A 23,037-nucleotide genomic window follows, 5' to 3' on the forward strand; every position below is an offset into this window, starting at 1 on the left:
GCTTGATTTTTTTCGAATGTCTACCCATTGTCTAATGTCTATCAATCTGCTTTTGATTGATTTTTTCTCGAATGTCTGTCCGAATGTCAAAGTTTATCAATCTGCATTCACTTTATTTTTTGGATGTCTATGCGAATGTCTAATTCACAATCTGCATTCGACTTGATTTTTTTGAAGTCTATCCAAGTCTAATGTCATCAATCTGCATTCGACTTGATTTTTTTTTGAATGTCTATCCGAAGTCTAATGTCTATCAATTTTTGCCCTTCACTTTATTTTTTTCAATTCTATCCGAAAGTTAATTCTAACAGATCTGCATTTGTCCTTGTTTTTTCAATGTCTATCCGAATGTCTAATTCTACAATCGCTTTGACTTTAATTTTTTTGAATTTTATCCGAAGTCTAATGTCATCAATCTGCTTCGACTTGATTTTTCGAAGTCTATCCCAATGTCTAATATTATCAGATTGCATTTGTCTTGAGTTTTTTCGAAAGTCTATCTGAATGTCAATTCAAACAGATCTCTTCGACTTTATTTTTTTCGAAGTCTTCCGAATGGGGTAATGTCTATCAATCTGCATTCTCCCTTTTTTTTCGAATTTATCCGAAAATCTAATGTCTTCGATCTGCATTCGACTTGATTTTTTGAATGTCTACCGAAGTCAATTTTTTCAATGCATTTACTTGATTTTTTTGAATGTCATCCCAAATTTTAATATCACTCAGACGCTTCTCTTGATTTTTTTCGAATCTCTATCTGAATGTCTAATGTCTACAAATCGCATTCGACTTGATTTTTTTTCGAAGTCTATCCAATTTTACTGTCTATCAATTTTGCTTTGCCCTCGTTTTTTTCGAATGTCATCCGAATTCTAATGCATCAATTCATTCGGCCCATTTTTCGAATGTCTATCGAATACAAGTCTTTAATCTGCTTCGACTTGATTTTTTCGAATGTCTATCCAAAAGTCTAATGCATCAGATATCCATTCGACTTGATTTTTTCGAATGATACCAATTCAATTTATCACATCTGCATTCGACTTTTTTTTCGAAGGCTATCTGAATTCTATTTTATCAATCTGCATTTTGACTAAATATTTTTTTAAATTCTATGCAAAGTCTAATGCATCGATTTTACCCGACTTTACCTTTTTCGAAAGTCTTGCGAATTTTAAGTCTTCAATATCCTTCGGCCCCAGTTTTTTCGAATGTCATCCAATTCTAATGTCTACAGATCTGCTTCTACTTATTTTTTTGAATTCTACCGAATTTCAAAGTCTAAAACAACTGCAATTGACTTGATTTTTCGAATGTTTTTCCAAATTTTAATGTCCCCAAAACCACATTCGCATGATCTTTTTTTTAAATGTCTTGCGAATGCAATGCTATCAATCCATTTGACTTTATTTTTTTGAATGTCAACCGAATGTCTAATGTCTATCAGATCTGCATTTGACTTTATTTTTTTTCGAAAGTCATCCGAATGTCTAATGTTATCAGCTGCATTTGACTTGTTTTTTCAAATGTCATCCAAGTCTAATTATACAAACTGCATTCGATTTAAATTTTTTTTGAATGTCTATGCAATGTCCCAAAGTCTATCAGATATCTTCACTTATCTTATTCGAATGTCTTGCGAATGTCAATTCTCCAATATCCAACCGACTTGATTTTTTTTGAAGTCTATCCGAAGCTAATGTCTACAATCGCTTTGACTTGATTTTTTTTGAATGTCTACCCAAAGTCTAAAGTCATTTAAACTCATTCGACTTGATTTTTTTGAATTCATCCAAAGTCCAAATTTTATCAAACTGCATTTGACTTGATTTTTGCAATGTCACCGAAGTCTAATTCTTTAGATCTGCTCCGATTTTTTTTTCGAATGTTTATCCGAATGTCTAAATTTCTATCAGATCTGCATTTTCCCCCCTTTTTTTGAATGTCTACCGAAAGTCAAAGCTATCAATCTGCATTTAACTTGATTTTTTTTGAATTTTATCCCAAGTCTAATGTCTTCAATCCATCGACTTGATTTTTTTGAAGTCTATCCAATTTTTACTTCTATCTGATATCTTCGGCCTCAGTTTTTCGAAAGTCTATCAAAGTCAATGTCTATCAATCTGCATTCGGGTTTTATTTTTTCGAATGTCTACCAAAAGTCTAAGGGCTATCAGAATCCTTCGACTGATTTTTTCGAATTATATCCGAATTCTAATGCTATCAAACTCATTTGCTTGATTTTTTCGAATTCTATCTGAAGTCTAAATGTCTATCAGACTGCATTGACTTTAAAATTTTTTTGAAGTCTATGCAATGTCTTTTCTAACAATCACATTCGACAGACTTTTTCGAAAGCGCAATGTCTATGTCTACAATACTTTTGGCCCCAGTTTTTTTGAATTTTTACCGAATTTCAAGTCTATCAATCTCATTTGACTTGATGCATTTGAATTCTTATCCGAAAATCAAGTCTATCAATCTGCATTTAACTTTTTTTTTTGAATGTCTATCCAATGTATATGTCTATCAACTCATTTGCCCGTTTTTTTTCGAAGCTACCAATGTTAATTCTATCAATCTGCATTCGACTTGATTTTTTTGAACTTTATCCGAATGTCTAAATTCTATCGATCTAATTCGACTTGACTTTTCGAATTTCTATCCAAAGTCAAGTAACAGATCTTCATTCCCTTTTGATTTTTTGAATGTCCTATCCAAGTTTTAATGCATCAGATTGCATTGTCCTTGTTTTTTTTCAAGGGGCATCCGAATGTCAAAGTCTATCAATATCATCGACTTGATTTTTTCAAAGTTTTCCGAAACCCAATTCTATCAATCTGCATTTACTTATTTTTTCGAATGTCATCCAATATCTAATGTCATCAGTCCCCGCTCCCTTGGTTTTTTCGAATTCTACCAATCTAATTCCCCATAAACTGCATTTAAATTTATTTTTTTCAATGTATATCCGAAGTCTAATGTCTAACCCCGATCTGCTTTCGACCTTGATTTTTTGTTCATCCAATGTCATGTCTACAGACTTCGGGCCTCAGTTTTCGAATGGCGAAAAATCCAAGCTATCAGACCACGACGACGAAGCTCCAAAACTAAGCACAACGCACGACATTTTTTTAAACCGAAGCAATTTTTACAAAGCACCCCGGGGCGAACACCAATGTTAAGTTTTTTCAGACGCACAAAGACGTTTTTTTCCAAGCAAGGCGCAACGCTTGACTTGTTTTTTAAATGCACCAAACCGCACAAAGCACGGCCCAGCGAAGCACGAAGAAGCACAAACGCACGGCATTTTTTTTAAGTCTACCCAAAACAAGCAAGAACCCCGACGGGGCGAATGATATCCAAGTCAAAAGTCTACACATCTGCATTCGACTTTATTTTTTTTGAATGTCTATCTGAATCTAAGTCTTCCTCTGCATTCGACTTAAAATTTTTGAATTCTATGCGAATGTCTAATTCATCAATCACATTTGACTAGATCTTTTTCAATGTCATCGAATGTCAATGCTATAGATATCATTCCCTCATTTTTTAATGTCTATCCGAATGCAATGCTATCAACGAGACTTGATTTTTCGAATGCTATCCCATTCTAATGTCTACAATCTGATTCATTTTATTTTTTTGAAGTCACCAAAGTATACGTCTAAGACTTTCCCCCTCGTTTTTTTTCGAAATTTTACCGAATGTCTAATGTCATCAGATCTGCATTCGACTTTATTTTTTCGAAACTTTTTTCCAATGTCTAATGTCTACAAACCATTCGACTTGTTCCCCTTTTTGAATGTCATCCGAATGCTAATGTATATCAGATCGCTTTGACTTGATTTTTTCGAATTCTATCCAAATTCTAATGTTTATCAATCTGCATTCGTCCTTGTTTTTTTTCGAATGTCTTCCAATGCTAAAGATATCAGATATCCTTTACTTTATTTTTTTGAAGTTATCCGAATTTAAGTCATCAACGATTCGACTTGATTTTTTTTGAATGTCTACCGAAAAATCAATGTCTATCATCTGCTTTTTCCTTGTTTTTTTAATGTCTATCCAATGTCAAAGTCTATCAATCTGCATTTAACTTGATTTTTTCGAATGTTATCCCAAGTCTAATGTCATCAGATTGCATTTGACTTGATTTTTTCGAATGTCACCAATGCTAATTCTATCAGATCTCTTCGTTTTTGAAGTCCCATCCGAATGCTAATTCTTTCAGATCTACTTTGTTCGAATGTCTACCGAATTCTAAAGTCTTTCAGATCTACATTCGGTTCGAATGTCATCCGAATGTCAATGTCTACCCACTGCCCCAAATTCACGGAAACCCTTTAAAATTTAAAATAAATAAAAGTTTCTTTGAATGTTACTAAATAGCGTTGACATGGGAAATGAGGGAAAAGACATTTACATCAAGTAAAAAAGAACTTTTCATATTTCTGTCTTGATGGTTTTTTTGTATACGAAGGGCTTTAAAAAGATAATGTTGCCATTAGTATTCCGTAAACCGGGGGTTATTTTAAATGGGGGTTTTTTTTGGGACATTTTAAGCATTTATAGACAAAATTTATCGCACAAAAAAATTTCAAATGCCACTTTCCCATGGGCCTTTATGTGCCACATCGACCAAAAATACGCAAAATTTAAAAAACATAAGTTTCAAAATCATTGCTGTTGGCTGAATTGCCAGGCCTGTTTTTCTCTACAAAATCTGAATCATTTTTAGATATAACGCCGCATGTTCATACAGAGAAATTATCCTATCCAATCAAACAGCGACTGCAAACTTTTTGTGTGTCGAATTCGTTTGAAATAATTGGAACATTAAAAAAGAAGAGCATATTGTAGTTTCTCACGTGATTTAGATGGCAAAACAAAAATATTGTGTTACATGTAATTACATTCAAAAGCAATAAAATCATATCCCGAAATTTATTTTCTTGAAGTCATTAAAATATCGCTTCATGACTGTTCTGTGCCGAAAAGCTCGTAAAAGGAAATCAGCATATAATTTAAAGCAATTGTATATTATGCTTCATTCACACACATCATTTATGTTTTCAGCTCGACTATACAACGTATATGGAGAGCTATCCTACTCACCCCTGCGTCGGCGTCGGCATTTTTTTCGCCTTCTCACCTTGATTAAAGTTTTTTTGTTTTTTTTTTTAACTTTTTGTTTTTTATCCTTATCTCTGTAATTACTTGATGGATTTGCTTTAAACTTAAAAAAGTTATTCAAAACCACCCACATCATATGGCTAAGGGCCATAACTCTCACATCAATGTTTCGTGAATTATCCCCAGTTTTACTTAGTATTTCAGGCCAAAGTTTTAATGCACTTTCACTCCATGTCAGTTATCCCTAAATCGAATTGAATCAAACTGCTAGTACATACAGTTGTTCCAAATCATCTCCAACATCATAAGGCACAAGGCCTACAACTCTGGTACCAATATTAAATGAATTATCGTCCTTTTACTATTTTTTTATAATAGAATTTTGATGCACTTTCACTATATCTCAGTTATTACAAAATGGATTTGATTTAAGAAATAATAAATCTGTTCCAATATTTTATCAGTTAATAAAATATGGGCAGGAGTTTGGATGCGTAATAATTAAATCACGAGTGCGTAGCACGAGTGATTTAATTATTCGCATCCAAACGACTGCCCATGTTTTATTAATTGATAAAATTATTGGAACAGATTTATTATTTCGATTCTAACAACGCAAATAATTCGCATTTTACAGTACTACATTTTCAGCGTAATACGTCATTCGGGTAATATGCTGTTACAATTTACCCCCTATGGTTAGAAAGTGTTGCATAGCCAATGGAACGTATAGATATTTGTTTCTTTTTTATCAGAATTTTGAGAAGTATTCATAAATTAGTAATCTAACAGCTCGCAAACTAATTATGAACAGAATCATCAAATTAAGGGAGTTGACCCTGTGTTACGAGTGACGAGCTTAACTTTTATATGACGTCACATCATTATGCGTCATACTTTATGTCATACATTTTGACGTCACCGCTGATATCATAATTAAGCTTACCCTAATGGAATTCGCTCGTAGAGATCAGATTTGTGTTTTACGGACCTACACATAAGTCAGTTCACTTTTTTTATTTTATGTTTTTGAAATGCGTTTTCAACCGTTTGGCCCTGAAATAATTGTATGAAATGGAATGAAGTAGAATCTCTTATGTTACAATCATAGGGGGGTGAAATGTAACAACCAACCATATTTTATCGTAGAATCATGTATAGGCGATTTCGCTATATATATATATATATAGCAATTGCTGCGGATCGTGTTAGAATCAAATTTCAAATAGTTGTTCCACCTTATCACCCACATCATATGACACAAGATGCATAAATGTGGCATCAATTTTTCGTGAATTATGCCCCATTTTACTTAGAATTAAATTAATATAGTGTGTTGACACACTTTATCTTAACATCTCTTATTACTTAATAATTTTAGCACAGACTCAAGCTATTGTGCAATATCTTCTTCCGCCATTGTAGTCATTAAAAACTCTAGTGACAGCGCACCAGTTTCTTCAGATGTGCCCATATTCACTATCTCCTGTGACAGCTTTAGTTTATGATAATGACATTTTTAAAGCTCGTATATATGCGATACTGCAGAAAAAATCTGAGATGTGTCACGAAAAGTGTAATCGATAATGCTTGTTTCAGCCTAACACATTGGCAATAGTTTGGATCTTTTATATTTTTTTTTTTTATTCTGAAAAAATGTCACCAGAAAAAAATAGAAAAAAATAGCATGGATCATTTTGGACAAAATGTTATTTCTTATGCGTTTATGCTGGTATTAAATGAAATTGAGACTTCTTGCAAATATAAGAATCACGCTATATTTTACTCATGTTTCATCGCATATCATTCATTGTACTAAGAGCTACTTTCAAGTTTTAAAGAATGAAATTAAATTCTTTGACCTTGTTTATTTTGTTTGCTATCTTTGGGTTTGTGCCGTTTTTCAACATAAGAAGCTCACGACCCAGTCATAAGTACTGCGTATTTAGCGAAGCGGACGGACTTTGCATAGTCTAATGATTTTGTTATAATAATTACATTATACCAATTCAATTTCTTCTTTATTTCATACTAATAATAAAATATTCAGACCTCATTTTTTCAGCACTTTAGAGCATTTCAATTATATGATAACCATACATGGTCATTTAGTACGACATATCTTCTTATCAAAAATAGAAAGACATTGACATGTTAATTTACATATAAGAAAAATAATCTGTTCTGAGAAACATCGCCCTCTAAAAATGCAACCTATGGAAACAGCCGTTTAGCAATTATACGCATGCATTATTTCATCACTGGCGGGGTCCTTGGTAGAGCCACGAAGCGGGATGGCTTTCTCATATGAACAATTCAACGTACCGAGTGAAAGCTCGAACCTACAACGGTTAGGGTAAAAGTGATTCGAAGACAGCGACCTTAACCGCATGGTCAAGTAGTCCCCTAATATTTATTAGAGGGAAAGTCAACCTTGCATTAATAACTCATATAACAAATCAATGCAGGTGATGTCTCATTTATAATTCATTGAGCCTAATAGAATTTGAATATTTAATAACATTTAAAGTTATCGTAAGGATTTTAAAGCACAATAAATCTTTGCATATTTATCCAAAGTTTAGATTGTTTCCATTATTTTACAGTCTTTGTGAAACGTTCGAGAAAGGGTTTACTACATTTGAACAACGTATTTTTCCTAAATAAAACTGCAATCTTAAATTAGCCTTAACACAAGAGACCCACAGACTCACATCATCATTTATATGAATTTCTAAATTAAAATGTTGTTTCTAATCCGACAAGATATATATTCACCGTTCAGTAGTGACATAAAGATTTTTTATTTTCTTCAGGAAAAATGCTGCGCAGTACAGAAAGCTACATTTCAGATAAAGACCATTTAAACACAATTTGTGACGAATTTGGAGTGGGTTCGACAAAAGTTTCAGAAGTGTGTAAAGAAATATGTACAAATCTGAAAAGCAGATCCGAAGAAATTTTAAAAGTATGGCCAGCATACCGTAGAAGTAATCCATATAGGATTGTTTTCGTTGTCATTACAAAATCAGCAGTTACGTCGAAAAAAGACGTTAACATTTTTGAAGATTTTGAAGTTCTTCTTCGAGGGAAAACAGAAAAAAATGTAGAGAATAAACAAGTTATAAATCATGAAGTTGATTCACTGACACGTATCGACCTTTCACAAATGGAGAAATTACGAACAGTGATAAAAGATCATTCAAAGACTCTTAGAGAACAACATAGCAACATAACTATGATTTCAGCAAGTCCCTTTAAATCAAGAGGATTCATGAAAGGAAAACACACATTGGAAAGAAAGGATTGTGTTGTATTATACGTACATGTAAAAGGATTAATTCCTGTACAAGAAACTTGCTTCCCCGACGTCTTAGATGGTTTCCCTGTCGATGTCCGCGAGGCAGTAATTCAACTTTATGCTGGCGGACAGCCAAGTGATAGACATGACCAGTTAAAAATGGGATGCGCTATAGGTCCACAGGACAGAAAATGCACTGGAACACTTGGTGGGTTTGTTGATATTGCTGAACATGGACTGTGTGCAATTACATGTGCTCATGTTGTCATTGAGGAAGATAATTTGAAATCAAAAGTGCTAAAAGAGACGATTTGTTTTCAACCTAGCATCGAGTACAGTAATTCGAAACGTTGCGGTAAAGTTGTAAATCACTGTTTCAGTACACGTTCTGAGGAAAAAAGTCTTGACGTTGCAGTTATCAAACTTGATAAAGAAAGAAGCCCAGTCAGCGGTCAGTTTCCTGACATCAGTAAGAAAGACTTGATTAAAGCTGGTCAGTATAACTTTATCATCCGTAGTTATGTACAACCATTAAAAAACTTTTTGTTAACGTTAAAGTGAAATATTACGTTAGTTTATTTTTGGAAAAGTCCTTTGAACGAACTAACGTTTCGACAAATTCCCGAAAAAATATCTTAAGAATAAAGCAGTAAAGATTTTTTTTGTAATACACCTTTTGTTGTTTCGCAATAGGCTTTTATAACAAATTTAGCAGTACATCGTCGAACCACAGAAAATGAACAACAAACAATTTATCTGTCCTGTATTATCCGCACTTTTATATACTTAAAATATTCTCCAAATATTGCCCCCTTTTGAAAAAAAAAAAGCCGTCTGCTAAGGAATAAAAAAAACACACATAAAAATCACATTAGACCTACTTATGTGAAATTTCATGCATCAAAACAAAGAATGGTGAATTTCTAAAAGCTTTGAATTTTCCGAAAATTGGCCCGGTTATGCAGTCCTTTCCAGGAATTCAATGTTTCAATTATTTTAAATTAAAAATGAATAAGGAAACGTCCTGTATATTGACGTAAAAGTCTAACAATTTGTGCTTTTAACATAGAAAATAAATGTCAAAGTATAAAATATAGTTCTCGTGATACTATCGATCAACTTTCACATGAGGGGGCCTCCGTAGCCAAGTGGTTAAAGTCACTGGCTGCAAATCACTTGCTCCTCATTGATGTGGGTTCCAGCCTCACTCAGGGCGTTGAATTTATCATGTGAGGAAGCCATCCATCTGGCTTACGGAAGGTCGGTGGTTCAACTCGGCTAACCGCTCTAGGTTTGTTCCAGTTCTTCGTAAAATTTGAAAAATCTAGACAGGTCGGACAAAAGTACCAAATTTTGCACACAGGTAGTTTTGACCAATACAAGATTTTTGGCTGTAAGAGTCAAGGTCACAGCTCTTTGGTATTCTATTTTTAGAACATTAAAACAAATAGCTATTTTAGTAAAAGTTAGTTTTTATCTTATTCATGATACATATTTATGTGTAAACTGATTCATACCTCCTCCTAAATTCAAGTGATACATTTGCATAAAGTGATGTAAATTTTCACGTCAGTCTGTAAATCCGTCTCTCTGTACGTCAAAAAGAACATGTCTAACCAACTTCTGGGTGGGGCATATTATTATTTGTTCCGTCTGTCTGTCCGTCCATCTGTCGCAAAATATATATAAAACGATTTGTTTAACTGCTTAAAGGTCCATTTTATGCGCTGTTATTAACATAACATATATCAACAACTTGTAAAATCTTATTTTTGATATTTTATAAATAACATATTTTTCATGGGTTTGAGTATAATCCACATAGTAGAAAGTATTACTGAGTACATTCGTTTTTATTGGTACGTACTTTTGGCATGTTGAACAACTGTTAAAAATGATTTTGTAGGGAACATTTTCTTTATCTCTATTCAAAATCATGTTTGATACATGTACCTATTCCTTAATGTCTTGTATAGAAAGCACCATTTACATTACTGCTTACATGTACCTCTATTATCTAAAACAAATGGAAAAGTATTTAACGGTGAGACTGCCATTTTCATCTTTTATCTATGCGTCGATGGGGCTGTTGCATTCTAGGGGTCATTTCAAGGTTAGAGATTTAGGTGTAAGGTCATTTCTTAGCATTATTAACTGCAATTTTCTTTATAAAACAATCTATTGATGATGACTGTATAACAGCTAATGTATTTTACACGTTGAGAAAGTACTAAGTAAGTCTAGTATATTTAAATGAATTATGCTTACATCAATCATTAAGTATATCTGAAATAAATTAACTAGTTTCAAACAACTTTTTTATTATGCCATTATAAGTAGCATGAAAACAAACTAAATTAACATCATGGAAGATAAAGGGAAATAGTTTATCCCGTTTATTTTATTGCTGGTGCAAATAGTGTATGCTGTTTTAAATCTGTTAAGACATGATGTCATCGTTTAAAGAAGGGATTGATGTCCTTGATCTAAGTGGGAAATTTCAAAGTTTTTAAACTTAAGGCAATACATGTATGCAGCAGGAAGGCTTTAACTATTTCATTATGCTATACAATTTTGTCGCATTAACTTTCCATTTATTCATAAGGAATATGTCATAAAGGTGCATATATTTATGATTTTACATTATTCATTTCTAAAATAGGCCTGAAGTTATAAAGAGCATCAGAATCCAATGCCAGCGGAATGTTACATATCACAAAATTCGCAGAAAACTTATTCTTGGTGTTCATGTTTTAACTTTGACGTCGCTAGAACCCTTTATATATATATATGGAAAACGATTCTGTCCAATAATAAATATAAAAGAACTCAGCCGGTTTCACTGCTTGTGCAGATCTTCAGGAGTGAAAATAACGTCAATACATTGCATAGGAACGACGTCAAATGACGTCAAAATAAAGGGACATTACTCTTGACTAGTTATTTGCATTTGTTAGTTATGTCTTGAATTAAGCTCTGGTTTGAATATATTGATAAAGAATTGTTCTTTTTCTGTTCTTAAAATCGCATTTGTAGATTGTAATTTATATAATGGAAAGATCATAAATGGTGGTTGTCTTTGTCCAGCACATGTGTCGATATGTTCACTCACATATAGCATTCGTGTGTTTTTTGTCTCTTATCTGTTGTCGGTGAACAGTTATTCGTTTGCGTAAAAAATTCTGGCAGCCACAACATCTAATAACGTTTATTAAATTTTGAACGTCACAGGATAATGTGTTTTTGATTGTGAATGATTTTCCGCTTCTGAAATTAAATGTGTTTCATTCCAAAAGCTGTTGACAAAGTCCACAGTTTGATCTACCACATGTCGTTACTTTTGCAACTGATTCGTTTTCATCAAATTTAGCCCTTGTTAGCATTTTCTTGAGATGTGCAGGCTGGCGTTTACTTTTAATGATGGTATAATTCTGTACAATATTTGTCATTTTTGGGTTTGTCTGTAGATAAGTTACTTTTAATTTCACTGTAAAATTCACAATTTCTAGGGTTGTGTGTGCTTATCAATGGAATTATTTTAGAATTTGTTTTCTCTTGGACTTGTCGGAGGGTCTTTTTTTCTAATCTAAAAGATCAAACAGCATTACATGGCTTATGATGTTTGTACGTAAAAGCGTGTATTTTGTTTAAAAAAGAAAATATGTTTAACTTACGTACGGGCGGATGTACAGACAGACCGTTATATAGCATGACCTTACTTTATGCAATTGCATCACTGGACCCTAGGAGAAAGCATGAATCAGTGTGCACGTGAACATGTATCAAGAATAAAGAAAATCTAAGTTTTGCTAAAATAGCTATTGTTTTAATGGCGGCCATTTTGATTGTTCTAAAAATAGAATTCCAAATAGTTGTGATCTTGACCTTTACAGCCAAGAGTCTTTTATTCTACCTTCATGCAAAATAAAGGCAAAAATAAAGGGGTCGGATTTTTGCTTTTAGATAAAGCTTGGCGGACTACTTTTTGGATTTTTTTTAAAACGACGCCATCTTGTTTTTAAGAATAACTGCTAAAAGACATATTTATGCAATTATTTTCATAAACGCGCTTTTATTAGGTAAGTGAGACCATGTCACAAATGTATAGTGTATGCATACCGTATTTGCAATTACTACAAAAAGTTTTTATAACGGAAATGCCCGAAGAAACGAAAAGTGACTCATCATACCGAAGAATATTCCTCCGGCCAATAATCGATAGCGGTCAGATTTTCTATATAGAAATAAGAACGGCATGTACACATTATACTTAATGACAAAATTACTAAAAATAAGAAACCTTAGGTGCAAACATATTACCAAAGTTCAACATTTGATTCATCACAAGGTTTTTTTAAATTAAATTTTATCTTAATTTTTGATTCGTTCTTCGCATGAAGTTTGATGCCATCATTTCGTCATTTTTTCCCTTCTTTGTTTCCATATAAAATGTACAAAAAGCTCATACATGCGTTTCTTCAAAGCATTTTTTTGTATAAAACCATTGATATGAAAGCTTAGGTGCAAGAACTTTCCTACTCTCATTGAATTTATCTTTTGAATGATATTTATTTCATTTTTGTGAAATAAAAATTTGATTCGTTCTCAGACGGTTTATTTCCACTAATTTCGAAGAAAAATTAACTTCAGCGCGAAGTTGTTGTTGTAGCGTCATAAGCAGACGATATTATAGTATGCCGCGTGAACATACGGTATTGTGATCAAAAGGTTAAAGTAATGATTTAATCATTTAATGTAATTTTACTTCGCGAGTAATTCATTTTGTGTTAATATCACAAAAACAATATAAGATAAATATTGCATTTTAATATTTCGGTTCTAAAAAGAAAGAGATGCGCATTTCTTCTTATGTTGTTGTTCTCACCTTATTTCATATACATTTAAATATCAAGTGTCAGTTATGCCAATTATGTCAATTAAACATTAAAAGAGATAGCTTTCCAATCGACCCTTGGATCACAAATGCAAACTGTCGTAAAAAAGTAAAATACAGAATTTTTTGTATATTATTAAGTAAAATCTTAATAAATTTGAGTAAATAAATTTCAAGGTCCGCCTTGATCAAATTAAAGCTGGAAAATATGTCCGGAGCATTTTTTTTTGTGTACAAGAATGTTTTTGCAATGTAAATAATATAATGGCCGCCAATTTTAATTTGCCACGCCAATATGTGGCAAAAACAGCAAGTACTTCTGTACACGCTATCTTAAAAATTCTTTCGCTAAAGTAAAGTGCTTCAAATTCTGATGCACGCCATACTTTTCAATTTGATTTTATGCCACCAACAAAGCAGCAGTCAACATTAAAAACTTAACTTTCCCATGGGAAATGCTATTTTCCCATAGGAATGCGGTCTTTTCCCATGGGAAATCCACTTTCCCATGGGAAGAACATGTGATAAATTTTCCCATGGGAAAGTGGATTTCCCATGGGAATTTTAAACTTATTCTTTTAAACTTATTCTACACCAGGCACATCATAACATGACTTTGGAAAAAGTTATTTGTCATTTTATATTTTTACAGATTTTCCCATGGGAAACCGTTCCCATATTTCGGCCATGGGAGGACGTTCCTATGGGAATCATTTCCTATGGGAAATATTTCCGATGGGAAGACTTTTAGATTATTCCCATGGGAAATATTTCCTATGGGATATATTTCCCATGGGAAATATTTCCGACGGGAATGAATTCCGGTGGGAATATTTAATATAAAATAAGTCATGTGTATAATTTTCCACAGAAAAATACTTTATAAGAAACTGAATATTCTAAACTGAATAATACCTTTTTAGATATGGAAGTCTTCGATACTACCGTTTAAATTGGCATCAAATGGGAAATAGAGTATGTCAAATGGGAAATAGAGTATGGTCATGTGTCTTCTACAGGCGATATTTCTTTTCACATTTACTTACTGCAAAATTACATCTAAACCACACTGCTGTGATCTGGAGTTACTTCTCGTACTAACCCTAATAATGCCGGACACGTTTGAGTCTATCTTTGCAGCCAGTGTAAATCATGATCAACTTGCACATCCGTGCAGTCTGATCATGATCTGCACTGTTCGCCATTCAGTCGGTATCCTTTTGTAAGCAGCCCCTTTAACAGTTAATTGTACTGTCCAAAGTGAAAGATGGACACGTTCGTTATAGAAATTCAGCGGGTAAGGGCTAAAATAGAGTTTAATATTCTCTCTCTTCCTTATACGTTCTTATGCCAAAAAATCTCCAAAGCGAATAAAACAAACACTAGCTTTAATTTAAATCCCAAAGTCATACTCATATTCATTATGCATATTTCCTATAACCCCTTTTTGTGTTTAGCATACAATAAAAACAATGTAAAACTACAAAACAAAACAAAAACAAAAAACTGACATAGGTTCTATTGAGTATCATCCTTCATCAAACTCCTCTTCAAATTATTTTGATCGTAGTAGTGGCCGAGTCTGCACTGTGACAGGGTCGTGCAACAGTCACGATTAAAACAAATCCACATTAATGCTGGTTTGCTGTCATTATCACATATCAAAATATAAGTATCTATATTTATACGCAAATGGTGTACTGAATTAAATCTAAAAAGAAATTGCTAATTTAAAATCTTCTATTAAATATGTGTTGCTATTATAATCCGAAACATACTTATTTCGTTCACAAAAGTACTACGTTTGTAGTGTGTGGCCAGTTTTTTTATCTCTAAATAACACGGAGTGATTTTTTCGGAAATTACATATTATAACTTGTATCGAAAAAAAAATCTAATTCTCAATATTTACGCCCAATAAAGAATCAATGTATTCCTAATATCGAGGCTTCACAATCAATCTTGAGTTCTTACATATTTATAAGAAATGAAGCTCAGCAAATTCGGCCGAGTTTTGGTAGCGACAAAATGCGTTGCAAGGGTACATATGATTAGTTAAGGACCATGGGTTGAAACGTATTTTGGTAGGTTTTTTTTTTACATCAGGGGCTGTGCTCATTTTTACATAATGCACAAAAGAGAGAGATAAAAGGAGGGAATGTCTTCTATAAAAATGGTGGGGGAGGGGGTTTGGAGTTCCCCTACCGAGATATAGTTTTTGTATAAAAACAACCAAAATGTAGATTACTGGGCGTTTGAAAAGAGCCTCATACGACGCTTCCTATGCAATAACATTGTATTATTTTGTTGTTTTAATGTGCTATTGTTGTCGGAGGAATAACCCACCGAGAGTTTTAAAGCACGAAAATGTTGAATTCTGTAAAACGAGGTATAACTGTGAGAATGACACGTGGGTCCTCCACCTAGGTTTTTTTTTTAAAAAAAACATCCTACATAAACATAAATGGTGAATTCTGTGCGTGTTTTAGGGGTCTTAGATAAATATCTCTTACACACCGGACTGGCGTTTCCGGTGATTTCACCCATGCCGGCAACGATGTAATTCATTGCAGAGTTGGAGCGGTCTTCTGCGCATGCCCGAAAGTGAATATCAATTGTAGCGCACGGCAAAAATATGCATAGTTTTGCATGTCCGCACGCATTTAGTGTACAATATGCATAAAATACCGACTAAAGGTTAGGGTTAGTATCAGCATGGTTACAAAATATATACATTTAAGATATTCTTCGTTCAAAATTAGTTAATCCGGTATGAACCGGAGTCTGTAATTTATACCGGCACTCCAAGTCACTGAGTCACAGTCTGCCGGCAAAACCTATCTGGCACCCCCATGCCAGATGAGTCTCGTGCTGTTAATGACAACCAAAAATATGAAAAAAGCAGGTACCTTGATAGTTTCTCTCCATTCCTTATAGTATATTTCTTGATTCAAAATACGTTGGTTTACCGTAAGAACATAACGTTACGCAACAAATGATAAAACTAAACTAGAACTTTGTTACTAGTGTTCTGCGTAACGCAAAACATCATAACGTCACTTCTGCTTACGGACGTTAATTTCCCGCGCTTTGTGTTCATTCTCTACTATAAGAAATAGTGCTGCGTAGGCCTAAGTATTTCTACATGTTATTTGTAAAATACGGTATGCAAGGAAAATAATCTGCCAGAATAAAATGCTAGAATGTATACGATATGCAAGCCTCATTACCGCTAAATGCGCAGGTGCCTTCGGGACGGATATTTCTATCCGATTCGTAAACACATGACTGATATTATTATTCCGACACAAAAAGATTTTTTTCTCTTTAAAGGCGATGGGTTTCGAGAGTCCACCACAAATATCTTTGAAACACAACGTATAAGAATGGTAGAATGTGGCCGGGGGCTTACTCGAATAATTTTCCAAAAACTGAATTCTCCGACGTTAGATTTAGATTTTTATTTTGGTGTATGCATGCGAGTGGTGTTCTGGGGTCCTCCCCGGAAAACGCATGGAAATGGTGGGTTTAGTGTGTTAAGATGGGTTAGAAATATATCATTTACTCTGAACTGAAGCTTCCTCTGCAAAAAGGTATACAATGTCATGTATCATACTTTTTTATCTACATATATAAATGCGAATGATTTTCTATAAATATTTATCGCGGAATTTGGTTTTTTCTTCATTTGTATACGACGTATTATGAGAACACCTGCGGCGGGCGGCGGGCGGGCTGCTCGAAAGGTTGTCCGCTATCGAACTTGAGCAGTTCTTATCCAGTGTTCACCCACTAAACTTGGTCAGAATGTTCACATCTCGGGCAAGTTCGATAATCAGCCGGATTGTCTAGTAGTTCTGGAGGTACGCCCCTTTAATTGCTTAAAATTGCAAGTATTGACAACGTCCGCTCTTTACCTTGGGCAGTTCGTATCCAATATCCACCAAACTTGGTCAGGATGCTGATTTGCAATATATATCGGCCAAGATCGATAACTAGTCAGATCATCTCAGTAGCTCTGGAGCTATGCCACTCGAATAACTCAAAATTGCGAATGTTGACAGTTTCCGTTCTCTTACTTGAGCAGTTCTTTTGTCCAATGTTCACCTAACTTGGTAATAATATTTATGGGCATAATATCTCGCGCAAGTTTAATGACCGGCAGCAAAAAGCACTTCCCTTTAGCTTTTTTATAGTTTTAATGTGTGTTTGTGATTCTTCCTGCATTACGGGCGTATTTTGTGACAGTTTCGCACTCTTGTTTGAGTCTGTGAAAATTGACAAGCTTGTTTCACTAAGTAAATTGTGGTGAACAGTTGTGCCAAGTTCCTTCAGTATTTCTCGTTGTATGTCAAAGTTAGATTTGCTTTGACCTCTCTCACGTGTGTTCCAATGGCCCTTTCGGACTGAATTAGGGTCGTTATATTTTCAAGGTCAAAAGGCCAAGGTCGGATGAGTGACTAAGTTCCATCATGACTCTCTTTGAAATAATATTGTCCATTCGTCACAAAATATTCTTTTTGTAAATCATGAGATTATTATTAATATCGTTTTTGCGTTGAATGTTTATATATCCAACGTATATTGGTACTATATTTTTGTAAAGTACCAAACTGCGTTGAGTGAAACGCATTTTGGTAGTGATTACCAAAACTCGGCCGAATTTCGGTAGCGACTACCAAAATGCGTTGCTACCATTTTGAGGTGCAACAAAGCACTGTAGCAAGTCTAGAGACCATCGGTTAGATGATATGAGATGAAATTCCCCGAGACCGTAACGTCCGCATATAGTTATTCTTCTTTGTTGTCTGCATATACCGAGGTATTTCTTTTCGATGTTTTTTTCGGTTTAGGTTTATGTACTATCCGGAGACTGGTTGTCTGCAAGAACAACACAGCACCATGAATCAGTCACAGATATTCCTAAATCGTGCCAACATGTTTTCGTAATGAAAACTGTATATATGCAACGGAAAAAAAACAAACACCTTTTTAAAAAAAGTAAGGAAGTGTAAAGGATGTCAAGTTTCTGCGCCGAGTGCAAACAATACTAAAAATCCTAATGCCAGTGCGGGAACGCGGTGAATGACGTCACCGTCACACCAGCTGCCCGTAAATTTTGCAAAGTATGTTATTTGCTGTAACAAGGATGATACCACTAAATGTTAACTGTTTCGAGCGATGTTTCACTTTCTTATGAGTGGCGAATATATAAAAGATAAATTTCCATTCTAGGCGGTGTCTTAATTCATATAAAGGGATGAAAATCCCGAGACGGTAACGTCCGTATATAGTTATTCATCTTTTTTGTCTGCATATACTGAGGCATTTTTTAGATGTTTTTTCCGGTTCCGGTTTATGTACAGTCCGCAGACTGGTTATCTGCATGAGAAATAGGGCACCCCGGATCAGTTACATAAATTCATAAAACGTGCCAACAAGATTCTTTTGGCTGCGACTAAAAACAAATCTGGTGCGCCTGTGATATATTACAGACTCCGGTATCAGATCTAAACCGGATTCAAGCAATATAAACAAAAAATATCTTAGATTTTATATTTTGTAACCATAGTGATAAGTAATTCTAACCTTTAGTCAGTATGTTGTGCGTATTATATTCTAAATGGGTGCGGACATGCAAAGAATTGCGCAATTTTGCCGCACTTCAATTGGAGGTATGTGTACCGTAAGGGTTGACACAGCATGTATGGCTAATGAATTTCATGGGTTTGAGCCCATATTCGCCAGTCCTTTTAAATAAAGATAGGACACACTTAGACCCTGTACTTATGAAGACATCGCTATGACACTATGATCATACACTGGCACAACTATATCTTTATCTTTTTACTGATCGAACTGACAATTATCTTCGCGGGGGATCGAAGTCGTGTCCCCTTGAATGAAAGTCCAGTGTGTTAAAGACTAGACCACAGATCCAATGTTTATCAGTCCGATGTAACGGTAATTTCTTTAGTCATCTTGTATGTAGCAAACGTTGGTTTGGCAGTGGCGCTGGGTAATCGCGTGCCTAGTCCCTCGTTCTGCGGGCCTGTAATATTCGCATATATTTGTGACAGCGAAGTTTCCTGTGGAGTTCCGCATACCTGAAAAGAGCTCTGGACATACAGATGGGCGGACATAGCGATGCTCCCCGATTCCTTTCAATAAAATCATTCATACCGTATTACCTAGGCATAATTTCACATAGCGCATCATCATCCATAAGTAAGCTCTATACGTGACGATCATGCCTTTTCGACGCATAGAGCTTATCTCGCATGTAAGCTCTATGCGTCACGGTTTGACGCATAGAGCTCACATTTAAGCTCTATGCGCTGTAAGCTCACTGCGGTTCCCTTCCTGACTTACACATAAGACACAAAGATAAAGACTGCTACTGTCCGTGAACTACGTCTATACTCAACTTATCTATGTTTTATAAACTTTAAAACCATTATAATATATCAAAACAAAAAAAAAATACATTTATAAGAGCAACTTATTTACGACCGATTAGTAGTATTGCCAGTACACAAGATCATTTATAATATACATATCGATAAATTTGCTTACTCTATATACTTAAACCATTCTATGTACTTTGACGGTATCGTTTTTATTCTATGTTTTTAAATTGTTGCCATTCTGTCAATTTTTAATGTTTTTCTATTCTGTCTTTTTTTTTTTTTTGCATTTTCCAGCAAAAAGTCTAATTTTTATGATCGTAGCGGTATAGAATGATTTACTCATAAAACAAGATAGCTATTTACGATCGCGCTGTATGAAATTTTACAAGTAAATTAATTGCAAATCGACCGTTTTTATGCAATTTTGCTTTCTTTTACGTTAATATATTACTAAAAATGCCATAGGACTCGAGCTATATATATATTTTACTGACACATATACTGTACCACTGCGCATGACCACCGGAAGTCGATGGTAGGATGGTGATTTCGTTTTGGTTTTAACGCCGTTTTTCAACAGTATTTCAGTCATGTAACGGCGGGCAGTTAACCTAACCAGTGTTCCTGGATTCTGTACCAGTACAAACCTGTTCTCCGCAAGTAACTGCCAACTTCCCCACATGAATTATCAGAGGTGGAGGACTAATGATTTCAGACACAATGTCGTTTATCAAATATTATTTTATGTTTTTCGGTGGTTTATCGAAATATAACGGTGAATTATATCCTGATAAACTCACTGGCCACTCAGTGAAAATTATCAAATCTGATACCCGGATTAATGTCAAAAAGTTTACCGAGCGTACTGAAAGCCGGAAACAATATGACGATGACGTCGTTAAAATGACGTCATCTTTGCGATGCTTCCTGATAAAATTTCCCGCAAATTTCGACATTTTATTGAAATAAACACAACAAAAGTAGAGTTTTAGACATAAGATAAACAGAAAAATTGTTGGTATCAATGTAATATCACGGTAATTTCACTCGTGAACACCAAAAGTTGTTATTTTCACTCGTGGCTGCGCCACTCGTGAAAATATCACTTTTGGTGCCCACTCGGTGAAATTATAAAGTGATATTACACCGAAACCAACAATTATCCTCTATGTCATGGAGAACATACGCCCCGCCCGAGGATCGAACTCGCGACCCCGCGATCCGTAGACCAACGCTCTTACCTACTGAGCTAAGCGGGCGGGCTGGTAGGATGGTGAAAATGCGATGGTACGATGGTGATAACGCGATGGAACGATGGTGAAAATGCGATGGTACGATGATGAAAACGCGATGACACGATGGTAAAAACAAGATGGTATGATGATGAAAACGCGATGGTACAATAGTGAAAACGCGATAGTACGATGATGAAAACGCGATATTACATAGACATTTCATCATCGTGCCATCGCGTTTTCACCATCATACCATTGTTGTTTCATCATCGTACCATCGTGCATCGCGGTTTAGTATTAGATAAAACGTCACGATTGTCCAAACGGAGCACCGTATTTTATAAACAACTTTATAAAAGTCCGATACTTTTCCATACACAGGTTTATTTTTAGATTACACGCCACGCCTATGTCATTATCGATAAATATGTTACTCTATGCACTTTACTGTTCGCATTATAGTTAACAATTTCGCTTTACTGTATGTTTTTAAATTGATGGCATTTTTTCATTATTAAAGATTTGTCTATTCTGTTTTTTGCCTTTTCCAGCCAAAAGTCTAAGTTAAATGATCGCAGTAGTTTTAAGTTATTTACTTCTAAAACATAATAACTATTAACGATCGCGCTGTATGAAATTTTCCCGGTAATTTTACTGCAAATCGGCCGTTTTTTATGTAATTTTGTTTAATTTAATGTTTATATCTTAATGAAAATGCCCTGATATTCTAGCTATATTTGTCCTTTATCAATGCTGAAAGTTTGAAGCAAATTTGTTGAATAATAAAAGCTCTACACGCGTTTCCTGTGTACGGGACACCTAAATTTCGAGATATAATTTTTAGCTAAAATTTACCTGTTTACCTGTTGCATGCTTACAGTTGCCTGTCGTCGTCTGCTTGTTTACTACACGTCATCCCTACTGGATTTACTACTAGTTTATCCTATGGTGGCCTTTTACTTATATCTGCATTTAAAACAGAATTGAATTTTACTTCAGTAACTTAATGATATATTTTTGTTTTCGCGAACATTTTACCTGGTTTCATGATCTTTTCAGTTATCATAAATGTCGTCGTGATTAACTTACTTTCATAATTTATTGTACATGTTCAATTCAAGATAATTTTACATGAAACAAATTTCTATATAGAAGTAATAAAATGTTGTATGCATCACGCATAAATCCTTTTTATTGGACCTGTAATAAAACTTGCCAATTACCTCTAATTCTAACACGATCCGCAGCAGTTGCTATATAAATGTTACGCGCACATAGCCAATCTGCGCATTTGGTAAATCGCGCAGCGCAAATAACCAATTTGTTATCTGCGCAACGATTTGTAAATCGGGCAACCTTATATATTTCTTATATGCGCAGGGTAACTGTCTTGCGCGTTTGGTAAATGAGTCTGCGCTTTAAACATATGGATGATATCTCCCGATAAAATTAAATATCATTGGAGGGTTAGACTTGTAGGCTTATATAAAACTGTTTAATTTTAAAACTGACGGTGATCGGGCACGCGTAAAGGTGTGAACTGACTGTGCTTAATTTGTAAAGAACAAGAAAAACATTTTTTTTTTAAGTTTTTCGGAGTAGAAAAAAAGTAGAGAGAAGCCTGATTGCGGTCATAACGAGAACGAAATATTACATTTGTTATCAGTGCAAGATGTGTTTGCCCTGCGCTAGTAAAAAAAAATCTGGAAATAATACGGATAACTTTGATATCTTTCATAAACAATGTTAACTTTATCATTGTTTTGTGATTTCAGGCTAAAAATGTAGCTTTTGCCAAATGAAAACTTTGCTATTAGCGCGGGACCAACCTCCCACGCAAGTTACAGGTGTAACATTATAGATCCATTTAGATTTGTAAAAAAAAACACTATTGTTTAAGTCTGTAATCGTAAATCAAAGTAAAAGTTAATATGGTTTATAAAAGATATTCAGGTTATTAGAGTAATTTCCAGATTTATTATTATCGCAGACACACATCTTGCGCAGATAAAAAATGTAATATTTCGTTCTCGTTATGACAGAAATCACTCTTTTTATATT

General features: G+C 34.4%; 1 protein-coding gene across 1 annotated transcript in view; it reads left to right on the top strand.

The window, feature by feature from the left end:
• Nucleotides 1–7,956: 7,956 nt before the first annotated feature.
• Nucleotides 7,957–23,037, top strand: part of LOC128549458 (uncharacterized) — a 60,328-nt gene continuing 45,247 nt past the window's right edge. The window contains exon 1 of the mRNA XM_053526098.1: nt 7,957–8,930. Within this exon, the coding sequence (XP_053382073.1) occupies nt 7,958–8,930 (973 nt within the window). The 5' untranslated portion in view covers nt 7,957. The remainder of the gene's footprint in view (nt 8,931–23,037) is intronic.

This window comes from Mercenaria mercenaria, chromosome 16 (assembly GCF_021730395.1).
Source record: "Mercenaria mercenaria strain notata chromosome 16, MADL_Memer_1, whole genome shotgun sequence".
Taxonomy (NCBI): Eukaryota; Metazoa; Mollusca; class Bivalvia; order Venerida; family Veneridae; genus Mercenaria; species Mercenaria mercenaria.